The sequence below is a fragment of the Somniosus microcephalus genome, chromosome 1 (genome assembly GCF_052327205.1).
Source record: "Somniosus microcephalus isolate GS21.2 chromosome 1, FLI_Smic_1.0, whole genome shotgun sequence".
NCBI classification, from domain to species: Eukaryota; Metazoa; Chordata; class Chondrichthyes; order Squaliformes; family Somniosidae; genus Somniosus; species Somniosus microcephalus.
The window spans coordinates 163839749-163864272 of NC_140987.1; the positions used below are offsets into that span (position 1 = coordinate 163839749).

Below are 24524 nucleotides of genomic sequence, written 5' to 3' on the forward strand. Positions count from 1 at the left end.
GCTTACCTTCAGCGACTGGTGCACAAGAACACCCAGGTCTCTCTGCACTTCCCCTTCTCCCAATCTATTGCCATTCAAATAATCTGCCTTCCTGTTTTTGCCACCAAAGTGGATAACCTCACATTTATCCATGTTATAGTGCATTTGCCATGCTTCTGCCCAATCACCCAACCTGTCCAAATCGTACTGGAGTTTCACGACATCCTCCTCACAGCTTTATGACATTTATCTGGCATGATGAGGCTCTGTTCTATATTACCTATCATTTTTGTGTCACCATATTTTCTAGTTGTAAGGTTACAAACTTATTCTGCTTTTGTCCTGTAGTTTGCTTGGACCATGTACCTTCCTCTTCTGTGAGGTTAGGTTTCAGGCTTTTTTCAATGCAGCTATATAATCGACTGCTAGAATGACTGGCTGCTGCTTCAGAAATAAATGTAGCACCTGGATTCTGCATGGTGTTTGCCTAACTTGGCAATTGTTTGGTTGGAATTAGGCTTTATGTGAGTAATGGATGTCATTCTAGGTCCTGTCACTCTACAGTGCAATGTATTGGAGTTTCAGGGCATCATATGTGTTTTTAGGGAGGGGGGACCCAAGTGGCTTGATCCTTTAAGTATAATTTATGGGATGAAGTCATAAATATGTTCAGTTTTGGGCCATATGACCTTCAAAGCAAGCTTTTTATTGTATTTTGGTAGTTTATAAATTGGAAGATGGCAGTGGCTTTACTGCAGCAAGATTTTCTCCTGTTATGAAAAAAATGTATTTTACAATAGCAAAAGTAAAGTCTGATTCCTTGTAATCATAGATGCTGTTTTGAAAATTTTAAAATGGCAGTTTTGGATAGCCCTGGTGTGTATCTTTGCCTGCAGCTTTGTAATTTCCTTCTATTTATCTTCAATTAGTTAATCAGTTAATAATGTCATGGTCACTGCTCCTTCTGCCTATATGCAAATTTAGTAAGCGAATGACTCTGCATTTTGGGATTAAAGAGTACTTAAAAAAAGAAGTACCTCATTATTCCAGAAGAAACTTTATATATTTTAATATTCTACTCAATCCTGCATGTTTTCAGATCAGCTGGACTATTGGACAAAATGGTGAGCATCTGCTGTTGCCTAGGGAAACAGATTTGACAGGTGGGTGGGAATGTGCAGCTGCAATAGGTTGAGCCTGTTCCAATTCAAAAAGTAGCAGTGTTACTCAGCGTTTTAAAATAGTGAAAGCTATTGGGGGACACGGGGAAGAAGCTCCTGCATATAAATTCTTACATGCTTTCCTTTTTCATGATGGAAAATATAATTCTTACTTTCTGCCCTTGTAGAGATCTGATATTTTGGTTTGCACTAAGAAAGCAAAATTCATGCCTGCAACAATGAATGGGCTAGAATGCAAATAATTGCTTTGAATCATTGTTCTAGTTGAAAAAGGATAGTAGTGTCTACGTGCTGCCTCTGTGAGATCATCTGAAAACATAATGTCAGATTCACTACACCCAGCCTTACCTCACCACCACGTCTCTGCCTATGATTTGTCACACCATTTGATCCTGTTCTCACCTGAAGTTCACACATACACACTTCCAGATGGCGTTGCTGTATGGCGATCATAAGCAGAAATCCTGGCTAATTATCCTCTTCCCTAACCCAAGGGCACTGCAGCCAAACTGTGGAACAACCTACCACTACCCCAGCTGAGATCAGGTAACTTGGCATAATCCAGAGAGTGAACCCGATTCCGTCTGTATGGCTTAGCAACTCCATGGATAAACTCTCAAAGCCATCAAGAATATTACTTTGAAATTCTTGCTATAATACAAAAGTAAACTGAAACATCAGCTTAATTGCTTATTCCCAAAAGGTAAAATACACAGTGTTACTCTACAACAATGATGATGGGCCGTGGATCAGACTACTGGACAGAAGGATCTCCGGTCACCTGTAGATCATTCGAACTGTAAAATATAGAAGCTATGCATGAATCAAATCTGCTTTTACAGAGAATGTTTAGTAGGTTTAGGGGGGAATGTGAGGAAAAACTTTTTTACGCAGCAAGTGGCGATGACCTGGAATTCGCTGCCGATTGAAGCGGTGGAAGCGGAGACACTCGATGTTTTCAAGAGGAGATTGGATAGGCACTTGACGGAAATAAACTTGCAGGGCTACGGGGATAGAGCGGGGGAATGGGACTGACTGGATTGCTCTACAGAGAGCAGGCATGGACTAATTGGCCGAATGGCCTCCTTCTGTGCCGTTATGACACTGAGGTTATATACTACATGGCAAAGCTACATTTTCAACAAATTAACAATTCAGTTTTAAAAAGTAGTCTTAATTTCTAAATCTTCAGTTTAATTTTACCACTAGAGTACTGCAGTTACACTATACACAGGAGAACACTTTACAGGGAAACTTTATTCTGAGGGAACCTGAGCAGTGAGACAGAGGAAAGGGAAACAAGGATAGAAGCAAAAGACAGGAAGGAGAAAAACAAAGGTGGCAGTCAGAGAAATAAAGGGTTTAAATCAAACATGGCTACAGTAAATAATAATTCTAAAAGGTGTCATTTAGAGTGTTAAAAAAAGAAGCCTGAAGGCCTTGTCTTAATGCGAGGAGCATTCGTAATAAGGTGGATGAATTAGCTGCGCAAATAGAGGTAAACGGATATATGATTGGGATTACGGAAACATGGCTCCAGGGTGACCAAGGCTGGGAACGCAACATCCAGGGGTATTCAATATTCAGGAATGATGGGCGAAAAGGAGGTGGGGTAGCATTGCTGGTTAAAGAGGGGATTAACGCAATTGAAAGGAAGGATATTGGCTCTGATGATGTGGAATCTATGGGTAGAACTGAGAAATACCAAGGGGCAGAAAACGTTAGTGGGAGTGGTATATAGACCTCCAAACAGTAATGTGGAGGTTGGGGATGGCATTAAATGGGAAATTAGAGATGCGTGCAATAAGGGCACAGCAGTTATGGGTGACTTTAATCTACATATAAATTGGGCTAACCAAATTAGTAACAATACTGTGGAGGAGGAATTCCTGGAGTGTATATGGGATAGTTTCCTGGACCAATATGTCGAGGAACCAACTAGAGATCAGGCCATCTTAGACTGGGTATTATGTAATGAGAGGATTATTTAGCAATCTTGTTGTGCGAGGCCCCTTGGGTCGGAGCGATCATATGATAGAATTCTTCATTAAGATGGAGAGTGAAGTAGTTGACTGAGACTAGGGTCCTGAATTTAAATAAAGGAAACTACGATGGTATGATGCGCGAGTTGGGTAGGATTGATTGGGGAATGTTACTCAAAGGGTTAACGGTGGATAGGCAATGGCAAACATTCAAAGACCGCATGGATGAACTACAGAATTTGTACATCCCTGGTGGCATAAAAATAAAACACAAAAGGTGACTCAACCGTGGCTAACCAGGGAAATTAGGGATAGTATAAGATCCAAGAAGAGGACATATAAATTGGCCAGAAAAAGCAGTAATCCTGAGGATTGGGAGCAGTTTAGGATTCAACAAAGGAGGACAAAGGGATTAATTAAGAAAGGGAAAATAGATTGAGAGTAAGCTTGCAGGGAACATAAAAACTGACTCAAAGCTTTTATAGATATGTGAAGAGAAAAAGATTGGCGATGTCAAGCGTAGGTCCCTTGCAGTCAGAATCAGGGGAATTTATAATGGGGAACAAAGAAATGGCAGACCAATTAAATACATACTTTGGTTCTGTCTTTACAAAGGAGGACACAAATAACCTCCCAGAGATGTCGGGGAACATAGGGTCTAATGAGAAGAAGGAACTGAAAGAAATCAGTATTTGTAGGGAAATGGTATTGGGGAAATTGACGGGATTGAAGGCCGATAAATCCCCAGGGCCTGATGATCTACATCCTAGGGTACTTAAGGAAGTGGCCCTAGAAATAGTATTGCTGGTCATCTTCCAAAATTCAATAGACTCGAACAGTTCCCATGGATTGGAGGGTAGCTAATGTTACCCCACTATTCAAAAAAGGTGGTAGAGAGAAAACGGAATTATAGACCGGTAAGCCTGACATCGGTAGTGGGGAAAATGCTAGAGTCCATTACAAAAGATGTAATAGCAGAGCACTTGGAAAACAGTGACAGGATCGGACAAAGTCAACATGGATTTACAAAAGGTAAATCGTGCTTGACTAATCTACTGGAATTTTTTGAGGATGTAACTGGTAGATTAGTTAAGGGAGAACCAGTGGATGCGTATTTGGACTTTCAGAAGGCTTTCGATAAGGTCCCGCATAAGAGATTAGCGTGTAAAGTTAAGGCACATAGGATTGGGGGCAAGGTATTGACTTGGATAGAGAACTGGTTGGCAGACAGAAAGCAAAGAGTTGGAATAAAGGGCTCTTTTTCTGAGTGGCAGGCAGTGACTAGTGGGGTACCGCAGGGATCGGTCCTTGGACCCCAGCTTTTCACAATATATAGTAATGATCTAGACAAGGGAACTAGATGTAATATCTCCAAGTTTGCAGCTGACACAAAGCTGGGTGGGCGTGTGTGCTATGAGGGGGATGCCGAGAAACTCCAGCATGATTTGGACAGGTTGGGTGATTGCGCAGAAGCATGGCAGATGCAATATAGCGTGGATAAATGCGAGGTTATCCACTTTGGTGTCAAAAACAGGAAGGCAGATTATCTGATCTGAATGGCAATAGATTGGGAGAAGGGGAAGTGCAATGAGACCTGGGTGTCCTTGTGCACCAGTCGCTGAAGGTAAGCATGCAGGTGCAGCAGGCGGTTAAGAAGGTAAATGGTATGTTGGCCTTCGTAGCGAGAGGGTTTGAGTACAGAAACAAGGATGTCTTGCTGCAGTTGTACAGGGCCTTGGTGAGACCGCACCTTGAGTATTGTGTGCAGTTTTGGTCGCCTTATCTGAGGAAGGATGTTCTTGCCATGGAAGGAGTTCAGCGATGATTCACCAGACTGATACCTGGGATGGCAGGAATGACTTACGAGGAGAGATTGGGTCGATTGGGCTTATACTCGCTGGAGTTTAGAAGCATGAGAGGGGATCTCATTGAAACTTATAACATTCTGACAAGACTGGACAGACTAGATGCAGGAAGGATGTTCCCGATGGTCAGGGGTCACAGTCTAAGGATAAGGGGTAAGCCATTTAGGACAGAAATGAGGAGGAATTTGTTCACCCAGAGAGTGGTGAACCCGTGGAATTCTCTACCACAGAAGGCAGTGGAGGCCAATTCATTAAATATATTCAAGAAGGAGTTGGATATATTTCTTAAGGCTAAAGGGATCAAGGGATATGGGGAGAAAGCAGGGACAGGGTACTGAATTTGGTTGATCAGCCATGATCTCATTGAATGGTGGAGCGGGCTCGAGGGGCCGAATGGCCGCCTCCTGCTCCTATCTTCTATGTTTCTATGATTTTTAAAAGTTGCATATTCAGTTTATATCATTAAAGGATGTTCGTTGAAATATGGTAGGAAGCATAGAAATTTTCCCTCCACTTGGCAAGCTTGTTATTTTTGTCATGAGGGAAAGTGGAGACCCTTAAAAATCAAGCAAGTTGTTCTGGGCCACTCTAGCAGCTGACTTTAGAGCTGGGCTACCACTTTGACCAGCAAATTGTATGTGGAGTAGAGATTGCAGATTTAGTGTTGGGTATACTAGATCCTGTAAAGGGGACCCTGCTAAGTCTTAAAACTTGTCCTCAGTTAGCAGTGAAAGTGGATTAAAACCACTTCTTGGGAGTCTTTCCTCTTTGGAGATGTCCATGCCAGCACTATCTCCATTTACAATAATGCTACCAAAGTTAGGACTGCACTACTGGTGGCAGTGCTGCAAGGTAAATTGCACTAGTTGCTAATTTGGCTGTAGTGCATTTCGGTACCAGCCAATAGAATGAGTGTAGTCTTCCTGTATGTTTGAACTTTATAATCTTTCTACATTTTTCCTTTTTATCCAACCTGCCGCTTTAACTTCAACAAAGTTGGACAGTGGATTTTAGAATTCATTTTGGCCCTGGAGTGGGAAGGTTATGCTTTCCACAAACAACGCTAGCAGTAAAACAAAGTACATTTGCTGTCTAATATCCATCTGTAATATAATTATCTGTTTACACTTTATCTGTTCCACAATATTATAATGTAGACCCAGAAGCACATAATGGTAATGCGTATCAACTATGAAAACACTTTTTTATCTTTTTGTTGTTGGGACTCCTATTTCTTGGCTTTAAAATCAAAACATAGTTTCAGGGAACTGAGTGGTGCAGTGGAATAGACTTTTTTACCTTTGGGAACTGGGTCCTAATCCAGCCCAGATTGTTCCGTTGAAATTCTGTTCTGCCTGTAAGGGTCCCATGTGAAACTAGTTTGCTCTCTCTCAATCTGGTTCCCAGTAGGTATGGGCTTACAACAAAAAACTCAGTAACTGCATTCATTGACAATCTAGGTGCTTGAAATAGAAGAGTTCTATTCTTCAGTGCTAACATCACCTTGTTCATGAAAAAAAATTAATTGTGGGATCCTATAACTGGATATTGTGTTTGAATTAAGATTGTATATCGCTCAATTTTATTTTGGATCTGGATAGCTCACAACACTGCTACGTGTTTTGCAGGTCTTCTGGAAGAATTGTTCATTTAAAATTGCTTCTTTACTCAGTGGTGAGAATGTGGACTTGCTACCACATGGAGTGGTTGAGGTGATTAGCATAGATGCATTTTAAGGGGAAGCTAGTTAAGTGCATGGGGGAGAAAGGAAGAGAAGAATATATTGATTGGGTGAGGTACAGTAAGGTGGGAAGTGGCTCCTGTGGAACTTAGACCGGTTGGCCCAAATGGCCTGTTTCTGTGCTGTAAATTCTGTGTAAACGTCAATATTTTGGTCTTTTTATTTCTCAAAAATTCACTAGTTTTATATCCAAATGTGAACACTTAAATTTATATTTTAAAAAAAATCCAGCCCTGTCAAACTTCATACATCTCCATTTTAATATGTAAGAAGCATTAAATCTTTGCTATTAAGCGATTTGATCTTAATTCATTTTTCTCTTTTAAAGGAAACACAGCTTTGCATGACTGTGCTGAGTCTGGGAGCCTGGAGATCATGAAGATGTTGCTTAAATATGGGGCCAAAATGGAGAAAGATGGCTATGGGATGACGCCGCTGCTTTCAGCCAGTGTGACTGGTCACCCCAACATTGTGGATTTCCTGACCCAGCACCCACAGACCAGTAAAAGTGACCGTATCGATGCCCTGGAGCTGCTGGGAGCCACGTTTGTAGACAAGAAGAGGGACTTGTTGGGAGCAATGAAGTCCTGGCAGAAAGCGATGGACATGCGATACAGTGATGGGGCTAACCTCCTCACTAAACCACAGCCCCAGCCATTGGTGATGGCTTATGATTATGCCAAAGAAGTAATCTCTGGAGAAGAACTGGAAGCCTTGATTGCTGATCCAGATGAGATGAGGATGCAGGCGCTGTTGATCAGAGAGAGAATACTGGGTCCTTCACACCCTGATACGTCTTACTACATAAGATATAGAGGTGCTGTCTATGCTGATTCTGGCAATTTTGAAAGGTGCATCAACTTGTGGAAGTATGCATTGGATATGCAGCAGAACAATCTGGATCCACTGAGTCCAATGACAGCAAGCAGCTTGCTGTCTTTTGCTGAACTTTTTTCTTTTATGCTGCAAGATCGGACAAAAGGTGTCTTAGGAACTTCGGTGTCTTTCAATGATTTGATGGGAATATTGAGCAAAAGTGTCTTTGAAATAGACAGAGCCATAAAGCAGGTACAGACTCCACCTGACTTGACACAGTTGAGTAAAGCCCTGTCAATAATCCTGCATCTGATCTGTTTGTTGGAGAAAGTGAAATGCAGCTCTGAGCAGGAACATCTCAAGCGGCAAACTATCTACAGGTTTCTAAAACTGAACTCCCGAGGAAAAACTGGGTTTTCCCCGCTTCATCTTGCAGTTGATAAAGACACTACTTCTGTAGGTCGTTATCCAGTTTGTAAATTTCCATCCTTGCAGGTCACTGCAATGTTGCTGGAGTGTGGAGCAGATTTCAATGCAAGAGACTTTGAGGACAACATCCCATTGCACATTGCAGCACGTAACAATCACCCTGAGATCATGAATCTTCTAATTAAGGCGGGTTCACACTTCGACACCACAAACTCCCATAAACAGACTGCCTGCGATTTACTGGATGAGAAGGAAATGGGAAGAAACTTGATTCAGCCCATCAACCATACAACTTTGCAGTGTCTTGCTGCCCGTGCCATAGTAAAACACCAATTTGTTTACAAAGGACAGATCCCAGAAAAACTGGAGGCTTTCATTTTGCTCCACAGATGATCTGAACAATTTTTGGGTTTGTTTTTGGAATGCCTGTAAAAATGGGAAGAAATTGGTCATATGCTTTAGTTTTCATCTGCGTGCTAAGAGATGTTGAATGGATTCAGCAGCTTTTAGTGAATTTTGATGACTGCATGTTTTGTTTTGCCCTCTTGGTCACCTTGCACCCCAATTCATGCACAGTGGTAATGCATGTGCATATAGTATATTGTATCTGTTCATCAGTATTTTAATGGATACCTGATGCTGTATGCTGCTTTGCTTTTGGTTAAGCTTGGGAATGTTTATATTATAGTCTGGAGTTCTAGCAAATCCTCTGCCAAACTTGATTTTGTTCTAATATTTACTAGTAGCAGAATAATATTTTCAAGCTGACTTTTTAAATTTCCCTTTGTGCTGATTAGTGTAGATGCAATATTCACACTTAAAAAAAAAAAAAAACACAACTTTCTGGCATTCTATTTTTTTGACTCTGTACACTGTGGACCATTATTCATCCTGCAAACTGTCGAAGATGGCTTTAACCTCAGCAATACCTTAAGTGCTTTTAAGTTTCCAGTGCAGTGGCTTGGAGAAAAAAAACTGCTTTATGTTGACACATCACTATGCAGATACTGGAATTTGATTGGAACATTGGGTATCTTTCTCATGCTTTTTTTGTGGAGTGCTCATTTGTTTAAAAAAAAAACTTTTGTGCTTTTCAAACTGCATAAAATATTTTGACCACTTACTATTGATGGAAGCACCTATGGGCTTTTTTGTATATAAATATAAATAGGGCTTTACCCTTGAGGTTGCTGCATTTGACTCCCCCTTTAATGTCTGTTACTGAGTGGGGGGGGCGGAAATAAGCTACTTTGATCCACAAGTTAATGCATCTTAAAATGGAGATTTCACATCCTTTTTAATGGCCTTGTACAACAAACTGAAGAGATTTATTTTCTTTAGTTTGAAGAACAGCCTGCCTCCTACAAGATGTTTATTACCAGCTGTGCTTCAAAGTAATTGATATTTAATAAACAATATCTACATTACTGTTGTAACGGGAAGGATGACATTTGAGGGTTAAGTTGGATTCAGGTAATTACTGTAATTCTGCACTTTACTGATACAAATGAATTATGGCACATTGGCCATGTAAAGTCTTAAATGAAGCATTCACAATAAAATGCAAAAAACTGCACTTGCCTTCGCCAGTGTCAAATTGCTGTGTAGCCAACTGATATTCATGGAGTGAAAATATTTCCATGCTGTAAAGGAATTGCTGTTTAATTTACTTGCTGTATATAATCCATAGAATAGCTTCCTTGAATCCACTTATTTCGAATACTTTCAGCCTTGCTTTTTTGCTGGGTTGTATTGCACAAAAGTCACATTTGCTAAATTAGCATTGCTTTACAGAATAGTCACCCATACTTTTCTTGCATGTAAAAGTCTTTTTGGATCTGGTTGTGTGATGTATGTGTTTGTGTTATGTCTATGAAGTGAAATTATTGATCTTTTCAGGTGAATATTATCTTCAGCTAATTTCTGTACCACTTTTTGCACTACCTACTTTATTATTTAAAAATATACCAAGTTTCACAATAGTTGAACTTAATTTTTAAGCTTCCCTGATCTCTGGCTGTGAGGACAGGTGTGGGCACTTAAGTTTCTAAAGTGGCCACAAGGTGCAGCGGAGCTCTTCAGCTATTCACTATATATATTAATGATCTAGACGAGGGAACTAGATGTACTATCTCCAAGTTTGCAGACAACACAATGCTGGGTGGGCGTGTGCTGTGAGGAGGATGCAGAGAAAGTCCAGTATGACTTGGACAGGTTGGGTGATTGGGCAGATGCAGAATAATGTGGATAAATGCAAGGTTATCCACTTGGTGGCAAAAACAGGAAGGCAGATTATTATCTGAACGGCAATAGATTGGGAGAAGGGGGAAGTGCAACGAGACCTGGGTGTCCTTGTACACTAGTCGCTGAAGGTAAGCATGCAGGTGCAGCAGGTGGTTAAGGCGGCAAATGGTATGTTGGCCTTCATAGCAAGAGGATTCGAGTACAGGAGCAAGGATGTCTTGCTGCAGTTGTACAGGGCCTTGGTGAGACCACACCTTGAGTATTGTGTGCAGTTTTGGTCGCCTTATCTGAGGAAGGATGTTGTTGCCATGGAGGGAGTGCAGCGAAGATTCACCAGACTGATACCTGGGATGGCAGGAATGACGTATGAAGAGAGATTGGGTCGATTAGGCTTATACTCGCTAGAGTTTAGAAGAATGAGAGGGGATCTCATTGAAACTTATAAAATTCTAACAGGACTAGACAGACTAGATGCAGGAAGGATGTTCCTGATGGCGGGGAAGCCCAGAACCAGAGGTCACAGTCTAAGGATAAGGGGTAGGCCATTTAGGACAGAGATGAGTAATTTCTTCACCCAGAGTGGTGAACCTGTGGAATTCTCTACCACAGAAGGTAGTTGAGGCCAATTTAAATATATTCAAGAAGGAGTTAGATATATTTCTTAAGGCTAAAGGGATCAAGGGATATGGGGAGAAAGCAGAGACAGGGTACTGAATTTGGATGATCAGCCATGCTCTCATTAAATGGAGGAACAGGCTTGAGGGGCCGAATGGCCTACTCCTGCTCCTATCTTCTTTGTTTCTATGTTACCCCAGCTTGACATTGTACTGGAGGAAAATTCATGTGGTGAGCTCAGCCAACGTGAGTCAGCTTTGCTTTGTGGTGGGGTGGGGGCGCAGAGAGCAGGGTGGAAGAGGGAGAAATAGTATGATGGGGGCTATATTGTAATAGTAAAACCATTTTACAGCGACATAATTGAATGCAAAACTACATGGCAAGAAGCCTGTCCTATATGAATTGGGGGGAGCAGGGGTGTGTAACTCAAAACATTGTGGAAAAACACTGAACTGTTAAGTTTATTAGCTTACTGCACAACTTGCTGTGATTGGGTGGATGCTTTATCATTTCCCAGCATGGTCACTAACCTGGCCTACTAATTTTTCACCAAGCCCTGTAATAGTGTCTTCAATGATTTTATTGAATTTTCTCCAGATGCATGACTACCACTCATATTAGGATAGGCCCTTAATGATCACTACCCATCAAACTCCCGCTGAGAAGGTCAAAAAACAGTCAAACGGTTGGTCTGAAAAATCAATGCAGATAGAAAATATTGAAGACTTAGAAATGGGCTTGAACTTCCTAGGGCATTAAACAAAAACAGTAATATTTTAAATGGATATAGTAGAATGAAAAATTGTGTATTTGTTTCTCTACATTTGTGCCTTTTTTAAATTTAAAGACACACTTTTCCCTAATGAAATGGATGAGTTGCAGACCTATTGCCCAACTGCCTACACTGAATTTGCAGCTAGTTGTTTAAAAGGTGTCCGAACTGCATGAGTTTTAAATTTTCCCCATGTGTAGAAATATCATGATTAGGAACTCAGTGTAGGAAGTGGCTGTCGTCGTGCTTTTTGGAACAGCGTATGGTAGGGACTATTCTGTAGCTGTTTAATTAATTGAATTTGCCCAGTTGGCTTCTAGAAGTAAAACAATTTGGTTGTATTTTAAATGGGATGGAACAATCTTGGTGTATGGATTTTAGTGTACATGGAGTATTATAAAAGTGAATTTTCTTGACCCCCAATCTGGTGATTTACTGATTCCCCTGCCAGGACTTTGGGGAGAGGTGTAAAATATGCTGCTCTCACCTTCGAGCAAGTGATTCAGTGTTGAGAGAGGTTGGAGAACAGCTTGCTCTCCTACCTTAGCTGGGTAGTGGTGTCAGAGTTAAGTAATTTAATAAATCAAGCAAAATTTTCAATTTAGTTTGCACATAAGAAATGATCAGCGTAGGCCAATCGGCCCTTTGAGTCTGCTCCGCCATTCCATAAGATCATGGCTGATCGACCTCAACTCTACCTTCCCACACTATATTGCTATATCCCTTGATTCCCTTAATATCCAAAAATCTATCTTGTCTATCTCAGCCTTGAATATACTCAATGACTGACTGAGCAGCCACAGCCCTCTGGGGTAGAGAATTCCAAAGATTCACAACCTTTTGAGTGAAGAAATTTCTCCTCCTCTCGGTCCTAAAGGCCAACCCCTTATTCTAAGACTGACGCGCCCCCCCCCCCCCCCCCCCCCAACCCTAGTTCTAGACTCCCCAGCCAGGGGAAACCATCTCCCTGCATCTACCCTGTCAAGCACTGTAAGAATTTTATATGTTTCAATGAAATCACCCCCTCATTCTTCTAAATTCTAGGGAATGTAGGCCTAGTCTCTTCAATCTCTCCTCAGGACAATTCCCACCCCCCCCCAACCAAAAAAAAAAAAAATCCCAGGAATAAGTCTGGTGAACCTTTGCACTCCCTCTAAGGCAATTATATCCTTCCTTGGGTAAGAAGACCAAGACTGCACAGTACTCCAGGTGTGGTCTTACCAAGGCCCTATATAATTTCAATAAGATAAGATTTATTTACTCTTGTACTCCAATCTTTTTATAATAAAGGCTAACATACCATTTGCTTTCCTAATTGCTGTACCTGCATGTTAACTTTGTCATTTGTGTACAAGGCCACCCAGGTCCCTTTTGAATATCAACATTTCCCAATCTTGCCATTTTAAAAAATGTTCTGCTTTTCTATTTTACGTGCCAAAGTGGATAACTTTACATTTCTCCACATTATATTCCATCTGCCATGTTCTGGCCCACTTACTTAACCTGCCTATATCTCTTTGCATCCTCCTCACAACTTACTTTACCACCTAGCTTTATCAGCAGCAAACCTGGATAAATTACACTCAGTCCCCTCATCTAAGCCATTGATGGGGGATTGTAAATAGCCGAGGCCCAACCACTGATCCTTGCGGTACCCCACTAGTTACAGCCTGCCAACCTGAAAATGACCTGTTTATTCCTACTCTCTGTTTTCTGTCTGTTGACCAATCCTCACTCCATGCTAATATTCCCAATCACGAGTCCTAATTTTGTGTAATAGTCTCTTGTGTGGCACCTTATCGAATGCTTTCTGAAAATCCAAATACACTACATCCACTGGTTCCCCCTTATCTACCCTGCTGGTTACAACCTCAAAAAAAACTCTTAAGTTTGTCAAACATTTCATATATCTGTGTTCACTGCCCAATAATATGATTTTCTAAGTGCCCTATTACCATGTCCCGAGTAATAAGATTCTAGCATTTTCCCTACTACTGATGTCAGGCTAACTGGTCTATAGTTCCCTGTTTTCTCTCTCCATCCTTTCTTGAATAGCAGGGTTACATTTGATACCTTCCAATCTGCGGGGACCATTCTAGAATCTAGGGAATTCTGGAAGATCCAAACCAACGCATCCAGTAGCTGTAGTCGCATCAAAACCCTAGGATGTAGGCCGTCCGTTCCAGGGGATTTGTCGGCTTTTAGTCCCATTAATTTCTCCAGTACTATTTCTTTACTAATACTACTCATTCTCACTAGACCTTTGGTTCCAATGTTCCTGTTAAGCTGCATGACCACGCAGTCATCTGCAAGGTCCCGTGCAGGCCGCTCACCGGCTTTCACATTGTAGATACCACGCATGTGCAAATATTTGAATGGGCCACGAAGGACGCAGTGCAGCTTACAGGGGACGTTGCTTGGTTCTCCACTATTTCCAGAATGTTTTATGTCTTCCATGAGGACAGATACAGAGTATTTGTTTAATGTTTCTACCATTTTCTTCTTCCTGTTATAATTTCTGCCTGACCCACGTTTACTTTTGCTAATCTTTTTACATACCTATAGAAGCTTTTACAATCTTTTTAAGTCTCTTGCTAGCTTACTCATTCTATTTTCTGTCACTTGATCAATTTCTTGGTCCTCCTTTGCTGAATTCTAAAGTCCTCCCACTCCACAATCTTACTATTTTTGGCCACATTACAAGCCTCTTTAATCCAATAGTATCTTTAGCTTCTCTTGTTAGCCATGGTTGGACTGTTTTTTCCTGTTTTGGTGGGGGAGGGGTGGGTTTATTCCTTAAGGGAATTTATATTCGTTGTGAATTATGAATTATTTCTTTAAATGTTTATCTGCCATCATATCTTTTAATCTAGTTTCCCAACCTTCCACTGCCAACTCACCTCATACCTACATAGTTTGCTTTATTCAGATTTAAGACTACTTTTGGACTTAACTAAATCACTTTCAAACTCAATACAAAATTCATATGATCACTGCACCCCAGAGGCTCCTTTACTACAAGGTTATTAATTAACCCTGCCTCATTGCACAATACTAATCTAAAATAGCCTGTTCCCCAATTGGTTCCTCGACATACTGGCCTAGAAAGCCATCTTGAATGCATTCCATGAACTTGTCCTCCGTATTACTGCAAATTTGGTTTGCCCAGTCTTTATGTAGATTAAAGTCCCCTGTGATTACTGTATTACCCTTGTTATATGCACCTCTAATTTCCTGATATATACTATGCTTGGCACTACAACTACTATTGTGGGGGCCTATAAACTACACCCGCTAGTGTTTTCTGCCCCTTGTTTCTTCGCTCCATCCAAAGTGATTCTACATCTTGTTTTTCTGAGCTAAGATCATTTCTCTCTACTGACTTTATCCCATCCTTTATTATCAGGGCGCTACATCCCTTTGTTGCTGTAAGTTAGTTGTCTCATCTAGCTTGGATGTTGATCTTTTCACTTGCCACTGAAACCAAGTATCTATGTATCCTGGCCAACATTTATTCCCTCAACTAATAACACCAAAATAATGTAACTAACCATTTATATCATCATTTTTCTGCTTGTGGAGCCTTATGGTGTGCAAACTGGCTTCTGTGTTTGCTTTCAGAATGGTGACTACACTTAAAGAAACTAATTAGCTTTGAAGTGCTTTGGTATGTCCTGAGGATGTGAAAGGTAATGCCTTGGGGTTTTGACTGGTCCTTGCATCCTTGAATAGGGAAGTGTAAGTGGAAATTGCTTTGGTAGTTGTCATGGAGGGGCAGCTTTGGATAGCACTTGGTGACGCACATGTCCTCTATGTCCTAAGGGGTGTCACCAGGGGAGGGGGCGTGTAGCAGTGGGTTGTCTCCCTGGAGGAAGGTTTGCAGCAGCCATCACAATAGAAATTTGGGAGACATTTTTAAAATTACTCTTTCAATTTAATATTGGTCTGGACTGTCCTATCTCATCCTTAAAATAACTATTTACACATACAACTAGAAATGTGCTGAGTAAAGTTTCACACATGGCCATTAACATTTCAGTACCAGGTCCAAAGGGCCAATCTTCATGTTTGAGCCTCAGCAAGATATTCTGTGGAAGTGTCACACCAATTATGATCCTTTCCTCACCTGGCATCCACATGCATACTTTCAACAGAAACTCTACCGTATTTCTATTTTCCTCTCCAGTCCTGGTGCGGAGGCCAATGGTAGTGTCCCTACTACCACTTGTGTGAAATGATTTTAAAAGAAACTTGCATTTATATAGTGCCTTTCACAACTTCTGGATGCCCCAAAGCGGTTTTACAGCCAATGAGTTAACTTTTTCTTTTGAAATGTAGTCGCTGTTGTAACGTGGGAAATGTGGCCACCAATTTGCACACAGCAGGGTCTCTCAAACAGCAAAGTGATGACCAGATCTGTGTTTTTTTTTAGTGATGTTGATTGAGGGATAAATAATTGGCCACAACACCAGAGTTAATTCCCCTGCTTTTAAATAGGGAAAGCCGCACATGTGCGATATTTTGAATGGGCCTTGCAGCCCCTTAAAGGGACCATGCACCCCCAAAAAAATTAAAGTTGAACATTGGTTGAAATGTATTTTAATAGAAAAGATGTGAGTAGTTGGTTGCCTGCTTTTAATTCTGAAAGTCCACAGTATGAATGGCTGGAGGAGCAGCTCTGAATGGCTTTTCCACTTTGGCTTTCCTAATTGAAGTAGCAGGAGAGCTTCTCCAGCAATTTCTACTTTGTGTAATGTATTGTCGGGATACCTAGTGATTATTTGTAAAGTATGATTAAGGAAAACTAAAATAACGAGTGCCCATTTTGTAATTCAGTAGAATTCCCCAGCAGCACAATTGTTGGTAAAACAGAATATTCTATAATAAACCACTTTGTCAACTGTACTTGTGCTTTGTTTACACTTAAACCAGCTTGGCAGTGCATTTAGTTATTAGCAGAGCAGGAGTAACTAATATAAATCCTGTTGTATCCACCAAACAAAACAAATCTCTGGTGAGAATGATTTCCCCTCCCTGCTGAAATTGTGGTTGTGATGAAGGTCCTTCTGGTCCAGGAAATGAAAATAATTAAACATCTAGTGGTCTAATAGCTTTTCCTGCTACAGCACTTTGGGGGGAAAAATTGGGTTGCTTTGTGCCCAGGGGCGCAAAGCCCCTAGCATCTGGGCGCGGCGCCGCTAACGCCTCCCACGAAATTCGTAGCCGGTAGCGCCCCGCAGCGCTGTGCCTCCGGTGATGACAACGTCACAAACTTCGACTGCGCTCCCTGACCTATTGCCAGACGATATGTCTGACAGGGTGAGGGTGGTGTTTGTGCCACCACAGCAGTTTTTTTAAAGGGGCAGGTGCTGGCAGGCGGCCAGGAAAAAAATTCATTCGGGGTGATGGCCGCAATCGCTCAGCCCTGCAGTACTGCGGCACTACGTGCCGACGTTGCACGTAGCACCGCGATATTCAGTGGTAGCGCCCCAGGAAGGAGGTGGAGCGCTTCCAGTAGCGCCCCGCCTCTTGCTTGGGGCGCTACCACTAAATTTAAGGTGCAAGGGCAAGGTTAGTGCCCCAAAGGGGGCGCCACCAAATTTTCCCCCCATTTGTATATTAATATGGATCATTAAAATTTTACCAGTTGCCAGTCAATCCACTCTATCTACCTGTAATAGCATTTTCTACTGCATTTGCTGATGTGTGTTGGGTAAATAGACCTATTGTGGCATTGCATAGGCCTGTTGCTCAGTTTGTTTGCCAATGAGGAGAATATGTGTGAATTATCACCATTTCTGCCTGACTTGCATATTCAGCATATGCTGAAAAATTCCCAAACTGGTTGCCATTAAAATACTGTTAATACCAAAGGTCTGAGCCATCTGTGACTTGCCTTAATTGTGAATGTTCACAGTAAAAAAAAAAAAAAAGTTTATATAGGTATTGATATTCCAGATGGAATAAGATCACCCTCGAGTATAGAAAGCTTGTTCTGCAGATTATACATTCATTTTGCAAAGTATTAATCTGAACTTTTAGATTGAATTTGTGTTTAATGTAAAAGAATTTAGTAATGACTTTTCAGCACTTCAGGTGGAACTCTGCTTTAAAAAAAAAGGCTTTCTTGCTGACATTGAGGTTTAAAGCGTTGAGTTTAATTAATTATATATTTTGAATAACTGGACAGAAACTTAACTATTAGAATACCATAATGTCTATTCTGCTTGGTGACAAACTTCCAGGCAGACACTTTTAAGGATGAATGTGAGTGACTTCACACAAAGACCACAGTAGACTGTTTCAACCAAACTAATCATGCTTAAGACTTTGTCAATGAATAAGGATGTAGGCTTAAGGAGAGTTGTCAATGTGCAGGGTTAGTAGTTGAAGCAGAAGCCATGTTGATATTCAAGATTAAATTGGATAAGTGGGCGAAGGAAAAAGGGATATTTGAATAGGTGGATAAATGTAATTAGAACTATTTGCTTGCATGGAGTGTAAACGCTGACGTGGCCTAGTTGAGTCAAATGGCCTGTTTCTGTGTTGTAACTTCTGTGTGTTAACTGAAAGTTCCCTTTCTCTTCACTTGACCAATTATTTGCTGTCAGCCCAGTCAATTATAAACTGCTAACTTGGGGTGTGTGTGTGAGAGAAATTCATCTGATGTCCTTACTCACTTGGCATGCTGGAAGAATGGCAGTGAAAAAACGTTACTAAATATGCAGAGAAGTAGTTAATCAGGCAATGTTCATTTCTTGAAGCCACTTTTTAACTACCTACAGACAGAAAACATGGACAGGGTGCATAATCAAATCTTGCCGTACTAGACAGAGGGTTATACACTGTTTCCTAAATTTTAATAAGCATGTGACAAATCTTAGCGACTGGCTTACGTGATGTGCTTCTGTGTCCTGGGGAGGGGCTGAAGATAATGGCCTAATCCTGCTCCTATGTTTCTAAAGTTGATGTTGAGACCAGAGAGTTTTAGGGTGCCCAGGAGAAAGATGAGAGATTATTGCTGAAGCTTCTGTTGAACTTTGTTGGAACCGTCTGAGGCCAATGACTGACTGAGAAATCAGATTGGCATATGATGGAGAGTTAGTGGCAAATCATAGGTAGCTCGAGTTGCACTTGTGGACAGAATAGAGCTGTTCAGCAAAATGATCACCTAATCTGAGTTTCCTTTCCCTAATGAAGAGACTGCACCATGAGCAGCAAATACAATATACTAGAATGGAGGAAGTACAAAAAAATTCCTGTCTCTCTTGTGGAAGCAGTGTTTGGGGCACTGGACAGTGGTGTTGCATCTCCTGTGTTTACATATGAAGTTGCTGGAGCAGGACAGCTTGAAATTGGGAGTGGTGGAAGAGTGAGCCAGGTATCTTGGAGGGAAAGCAGAGAGGGGAGAGGAAGATGTGTTTGGTGGTGGGATTATGTAGGTGGCATAAATTGCAGCAGATGCTCTGGTGAATATGAAGGCTAGTGGCATGGAAGGTGAGGACCAGGAAACCCTGCCACGGTTGTGAAAGGAGGGAGAGGAATGAGAGCAGAAGAACAGGAAATGGAATGTACCTGACCATAAGCCCTGTTGATCACAGCAGAGGGAATCTGTAGCTGAGGGAAAAGGAGGATATTTCCAAGTCCTGAACTGGCCTACATGCTTTGTAAATTATATGAAGTTCTTGAGAATATAAGGGTTAATGCAGTTTTAGAGTTCCAAAGTCACTTAATTGTTTTAAATGTTTTATCCTGTGTCAAAACCAGTAAACTTAACTGTAAAAGCAGAATAACACTGTCAATGCAACTTGAGGTGTGATGTCTTATAAGGCAAACTGCTTAAAGAACCCACCCAATTTTTCCTTGCCTCTGCACAGCTAAAACCAGAACTTGTGGATGCTGTGAAAGGTTAGTGAAAACTGGTTTGGCAAAGTGAAGCAGAAAATTGCGATAAATGCAACAACAACAAAAAAAAGCCGGTGAGCTGCAGGGTTCTGTTTTCACTTCCCCTGTAGTTTTTCCTAAATTCAGAAATGAGTTGGAGACCAATACATCCAATATAAAACTTTTGGATCAATTTTACAATGATGCACACTACTGCTGATAGAAACGTGGCAGGGTGATTACAAGGCTGAGAGGAGAATATGCTTGCCAAATCTCTCCCTGTCCTGCATATCCCAACAACCTCCGGATGGGTAGGGGCAGCAAGTTCTTGCTGAAAATAGGGAAGTGCTTATTTTATACACACGCAACTTCCTGTGAGTCATGTTTGAAATATGAAATGTTTTCAGCCTATCCATAAAAATAGGCATTTTAGGTAGCAAAGTTGAGTGCTGACGGGAAGTCAGTGTTTAAAGGGAAACTGCCATTATTTTCAATGTGATTTTTGCAGCATGGAGTTTATTTTTGATTGAATATTTGTTTAGCCCCACTTTATATTCACACTATGCATGCCAAGAGTCTTGACGGTATCATTTTCAGCTGTTGTAATTTACATTTGGACCATGGACATTAGACGTTAGAATATCTTAGAATTTGAGTGTACAGGTGCACTTGCCTGGATTTCTGATAAACTTTCTGTTTTAGACTGTGATTAACAAGTAGCTGTGATAGTGTTGTGCTGCATGCTGGAACATAACCTTCAGCCAGGCCTGACGCTGGATGTACAACAGCACTTGCCTTTTATATCTTGGGCTTATTCCAGGGGACATTATGAAAATCAGTTCCTCTGCAGTGCTTAGATATATCAAGCACTTGACTGATGCCTTGTTTACTAAAGCAAGCAATTAAATCACTTTTCTAATAGACAACTAGCAGTAACATAAGCAGACACTACTTTTTCCAAAAGTTCAGGACATCAGTGATACCATCCATGTGCCCCTAATCCATCAAAGTTCAGCTTGTCTGTGACCATAGCACAGAATGACTCTGGTCAAATCACACTTCCCAGGCAGCAGTTATGATGCCTATGTTTGAATGCAATCCACTGTGTAGGGGGTGGTGTGTGCCCAGTCAGCTCTGCCCCTGACTGTCTGGTTCAAATCGCTCCCACACCCCTGGGTTCTAGACACCGGACTTAGATACAGGTGGCGATACAGAAAGAGTAGACAATTGGTTTGGTACAAGAAAACCGTAATTTTATTAAAAGGCGCAACAATATTACAACACTGGAAAAATCACTAGAATAATTACAGGCATATAAAGTTACACTTAGTTGGGAATGGGGAACACACGGCACAACGAGGGAACAATCACGTTAATCCCCCTACCCTTGTCCCACCCCCAATACCTAACTAGATTGAGCTAAGAGGGGCCAGGGATTTATGCTCACCAATGGGGTTTCCTTGACGGTTTGAAACCTGTCGATTTAAGCCGGTTGTGGTTTTGGGGTTCGCTCTTTGTGTCCTTTGGGGCCTGCTGTCATCACGTGGTCCCAGGGTGTGGCGGTGGAGTCGTCTGAGTAAAGTACCCTCTTTTTCTCCATTTAAAGAGTAAAGTCTTTGGGTACTTTACCTTGCAGAATGGTTGTTCTTCTGGTGGTGGTCTGGTCGTTGAAGGTTTTGTTGTGGTTGGGGTTTGGTTGGCGGTCTAGTTTGTTACCGCGGTGCTCGTGGTCGTCAGATGCCCTTTCCACCCATGCATCGAATGTCAGCTTACCGGGGTTTGTGCCCGCTCGTCCCCAATGCTTCTTTGTCACTGCCCTTCTCTGCTTATCGGCCTTGCCGTTCATCTCGTCTTGTCTGTCCGCGTATGGCCCCCGTGTGTGTTGAGTTGGGTCCTGTTCTCCTCCCGCATATGGCCCCCGGTGTTGCAATGGGTGTCCTCAGTGTTAGGGCGGGAAGAGAAGAGCAAGCGGGGAAGAGAGCGCCTGGCTACCGGTGGGCCTGCAATTATACCGGTTCTTCAATTCCCTTATCTGCACGCCAAATCAGGTCAGTTCTTTGTTTAATTTTGGCAGGCTCATCTAAAGTGTTTAGTCATTCACCTTAACGGCTTTTGGGGTGGTTGTCTCCTTGTTTTAACAGCTTCAGTATCCTGGCTGTTTGTCATTTATGAATGTTTAATTGCCTTTTCCTGGCTTGGTGGCTCCTTTGAGCGGTTACCGATTATGTATGCAAAAAGTTAATGGCCTCAAGATTACGTCTATCCTGAGTTAACTGTTTCTAGATGAAAGATGCATATTCTGTGTTTACCTAGCTGTCTGGCTTTAGAAAAATGACAGTCTTCCACACAGATCCATGCATGTTAGGTTTCATTTCAGGATTTGAATGGGCCTGCCTTTTGCAGGGCCTTGCTTTTTAAAATCCTGCGGGCCTCGGTCACGAGGTTTCAGAAGCCATTTTCTTTCGGGTACTCTTTTTAATAACTTGTCCATACAGGGTCTCTTTATCCATAACTTTTGGGGAATGTGGGAATTTTGAGAACCCTACAATTGTGTCCCCATTATTTGACTCAGAGGGTAAGGTTAGCTCCAAGGAAACAACGGATATCCTCTTGAGCTGTGGCTCATGACACTTCTATGACAGCTGCTGTGCATTGGTCCAATGAAGTGCATGCAACTACCAGAATCAATATCAAACATGTCATAGTCAAGTTGAAGCAGTGCTTGATGGGTCATCCTCTAATAGTTTTTTTTATTTGTTCTTGGGATATGGGTGTTGCTGGCAAGGCCAGCATTTATTGCCCATCCCTAGTTGCCCCCTTGAGAAGGTGATGGTGAGCTGGCTTCTTGAACCGCTGCAGTCTATGTGGTGAAGGTACTCCCACACTGCTGTTAGGTAGGGAGTTCCAGGATTTTGACCCAGCGACTATGAAGGAACGACGATATATTTCCAAGTCAGGATGGTGTGTGACTTGGAGGGGAACTTGGAGGTGGTGGTGTTCCCATGAGCCTGTGGTCCTTGTCCTTCTAGGCAGTAGAGGTGGGTTTGGGAGGTGCTGTTGGAAGTCTTGGCGAGTTGCTGCAGTGCATCTTGCAGATGGTACACACTGCAGCCACGGTGCGACGGTGGTGGAGGGAGTGAAAGTTTAAGGTGGTGGATGGGGTGCCAATTAAGCGGACTGCTTTGTCCTGGATGGTGTCGAGCTTCTTGTGTTGTTGGACCTGTGCTCTTCCAGGTAAGTGGAGAGTATTCCATCACACTCCTGACTTGTGCCTTGTAGATGGTGGAAAGGGAGTCAGGAGGTGAGTCACTCACAGCAGAATACCCAGCCTCTGACCGGCTCTTGTAGCCACAGTATTCCATTAACCGGTCCAGGTAGGGAGAGGTCGGGGGGGTTCGGCCCGACTGCCTGCCTCTCTTCCGTGGTTATGTTTGCGCCTGGGTGTCCCTGGAAATGGAGCATGTGGTGAGCACTGGTATGCTTGAGGCCTTCCGTGACTGGTGGCCACCGGAGGGACTGGAGTGCTTCACCCCGGCAACAAAATTCTAATTTGGTTTAAGTTTCATTTAAATTCGGTTTAATTTGCGGTTTATTGGTTATGCCCCTTTTAAAAGGGGGCACTTCCTTTTTGTATTGGTGATGGCACCAGCCATCAATCGCTGAAATCAACATAAAAGGTGTAGCCACATTATTTATGCAGCTGGTCCAGTTGAGTTAATGGTGACCCCCAGAACATTGATGGTGGGGGATTTGACAATGTTAATGCCATTGAACATCAAGCAGAGGTGGTTAGACTTTCTCTTGTTGGAAATGGTCATTGCCTGGCACTTGTGTGGCATGAATGTTACTTGCCACTTATCAGTCCAAGCCTGACTGATGTCCAGGTCTTGCTGCTTGCGGGTATGCACTGCTTCATTTTCTGAGGAGTTGCGAATGGAACTGAACACTGTGCAATCATCAGTGAACATCCCCACTTCTGACCTTATGTTGGAGGGAAGGTCATTGATGAAGCAGCTGGAGATGGTTGAGCCTAGGACGCTGCCCTGAGGAACTCCTGCAGCGATGTCCTGGGGCTGAGATGATTGGCCTCCAACAACCACAAACATCTTCCTTTGTGCTAGGTATGACTCCAGCCAGTGGAGAGTTTTCCCCCCCGATTCCCATTGACTTCAGTTTTACTAGGGCTCCTTGGTGCCACACATGGTCAAATGCTGCCTTGATGTCAAGGGCAGTCACTCTCACCTCACCTCTGGAATTCAGCTCTTTTGTCCATGTTTGGACCAAGGCTGTAATGGGGTCTGGAGCCAAGTGGTCCTGGCAGAACTCAAACTGAGCATCGGTGAACAAGTTATTGGTGAGTAAGTGCCGCTTGCTAGCACTGTCAATGACGTCTTCCATCGCTTTGCTGATGATTGACAGTAGACTGATGGGGTGGTGATTGGCCGAATTGGATTTGTCCAGCTTTTTGTGAAACTGACATACCTGAGCAATTTTCTACTTTGGCGGGTAGATGCCAGTGTTATAGCTGTACTGGATCAGCTTGGCTAGAGGCGCGGCTAGTTCTGGAGCACAAGTCTTCAGCATTACAGCCGGGATGTTGTTGGGGCCCATAGCCTTTGCTGTATCCGGTGCACTCAGCCGTTTCTTGCAGTCTCCAAGATAATTATAAATAGAATCATAGAAAGTTACAGCACGGAAGGAGGCCATTTCAGCCCATCGTGTCCACGCCGGCCAACAAAGGTATCCAGCCTAATCCCACTTCCCAGCTCTTGGTCCGTAGCCCTGCAGGTTACAGCATCCCAAGTGCACATCCAAGTACTTTTTAAATGTGGTTAAGGTTTCTGCCTCTACCACCCTTTCAGCCAGTGAGTTCCAGACCCCCTCAACCCTCTGGGTGAAGAAATTTCCCCTCAAATCCCCTCTAAACCTTCCACCAATTACTTTAAACCTGGTTTTTGACACCTCTGCTAAGGGAAATAGGTCCTTTCTATCCACTTTATTTAGGCCCCTCATAAT

General features: G+C 42.4%; 1 protein-coding gene across 1 annotated transcript; it reads left to right on the forward strand.

The window, feature by feature from the left end:
• Positions 1-5909: 5909 nt before the first annotated feature.
• On the forward strand, positions 5910-9569 carry fem1c (fem-1 homolog c). The gene has a single exon (XM_085987078.1). It carries the CDS (start codon positions 7124-7126, stop codon positions 8384-8386), a length of 1263 nt encoding a protein of 420 aa, XP_085843204.1. The 5' UTR covers positions 5910-7123; the 3' UTR covers positions 8387-9569.
• The last annotated feature ends 14955 nt before the right edge of the window (positions 9570-24524 follow it).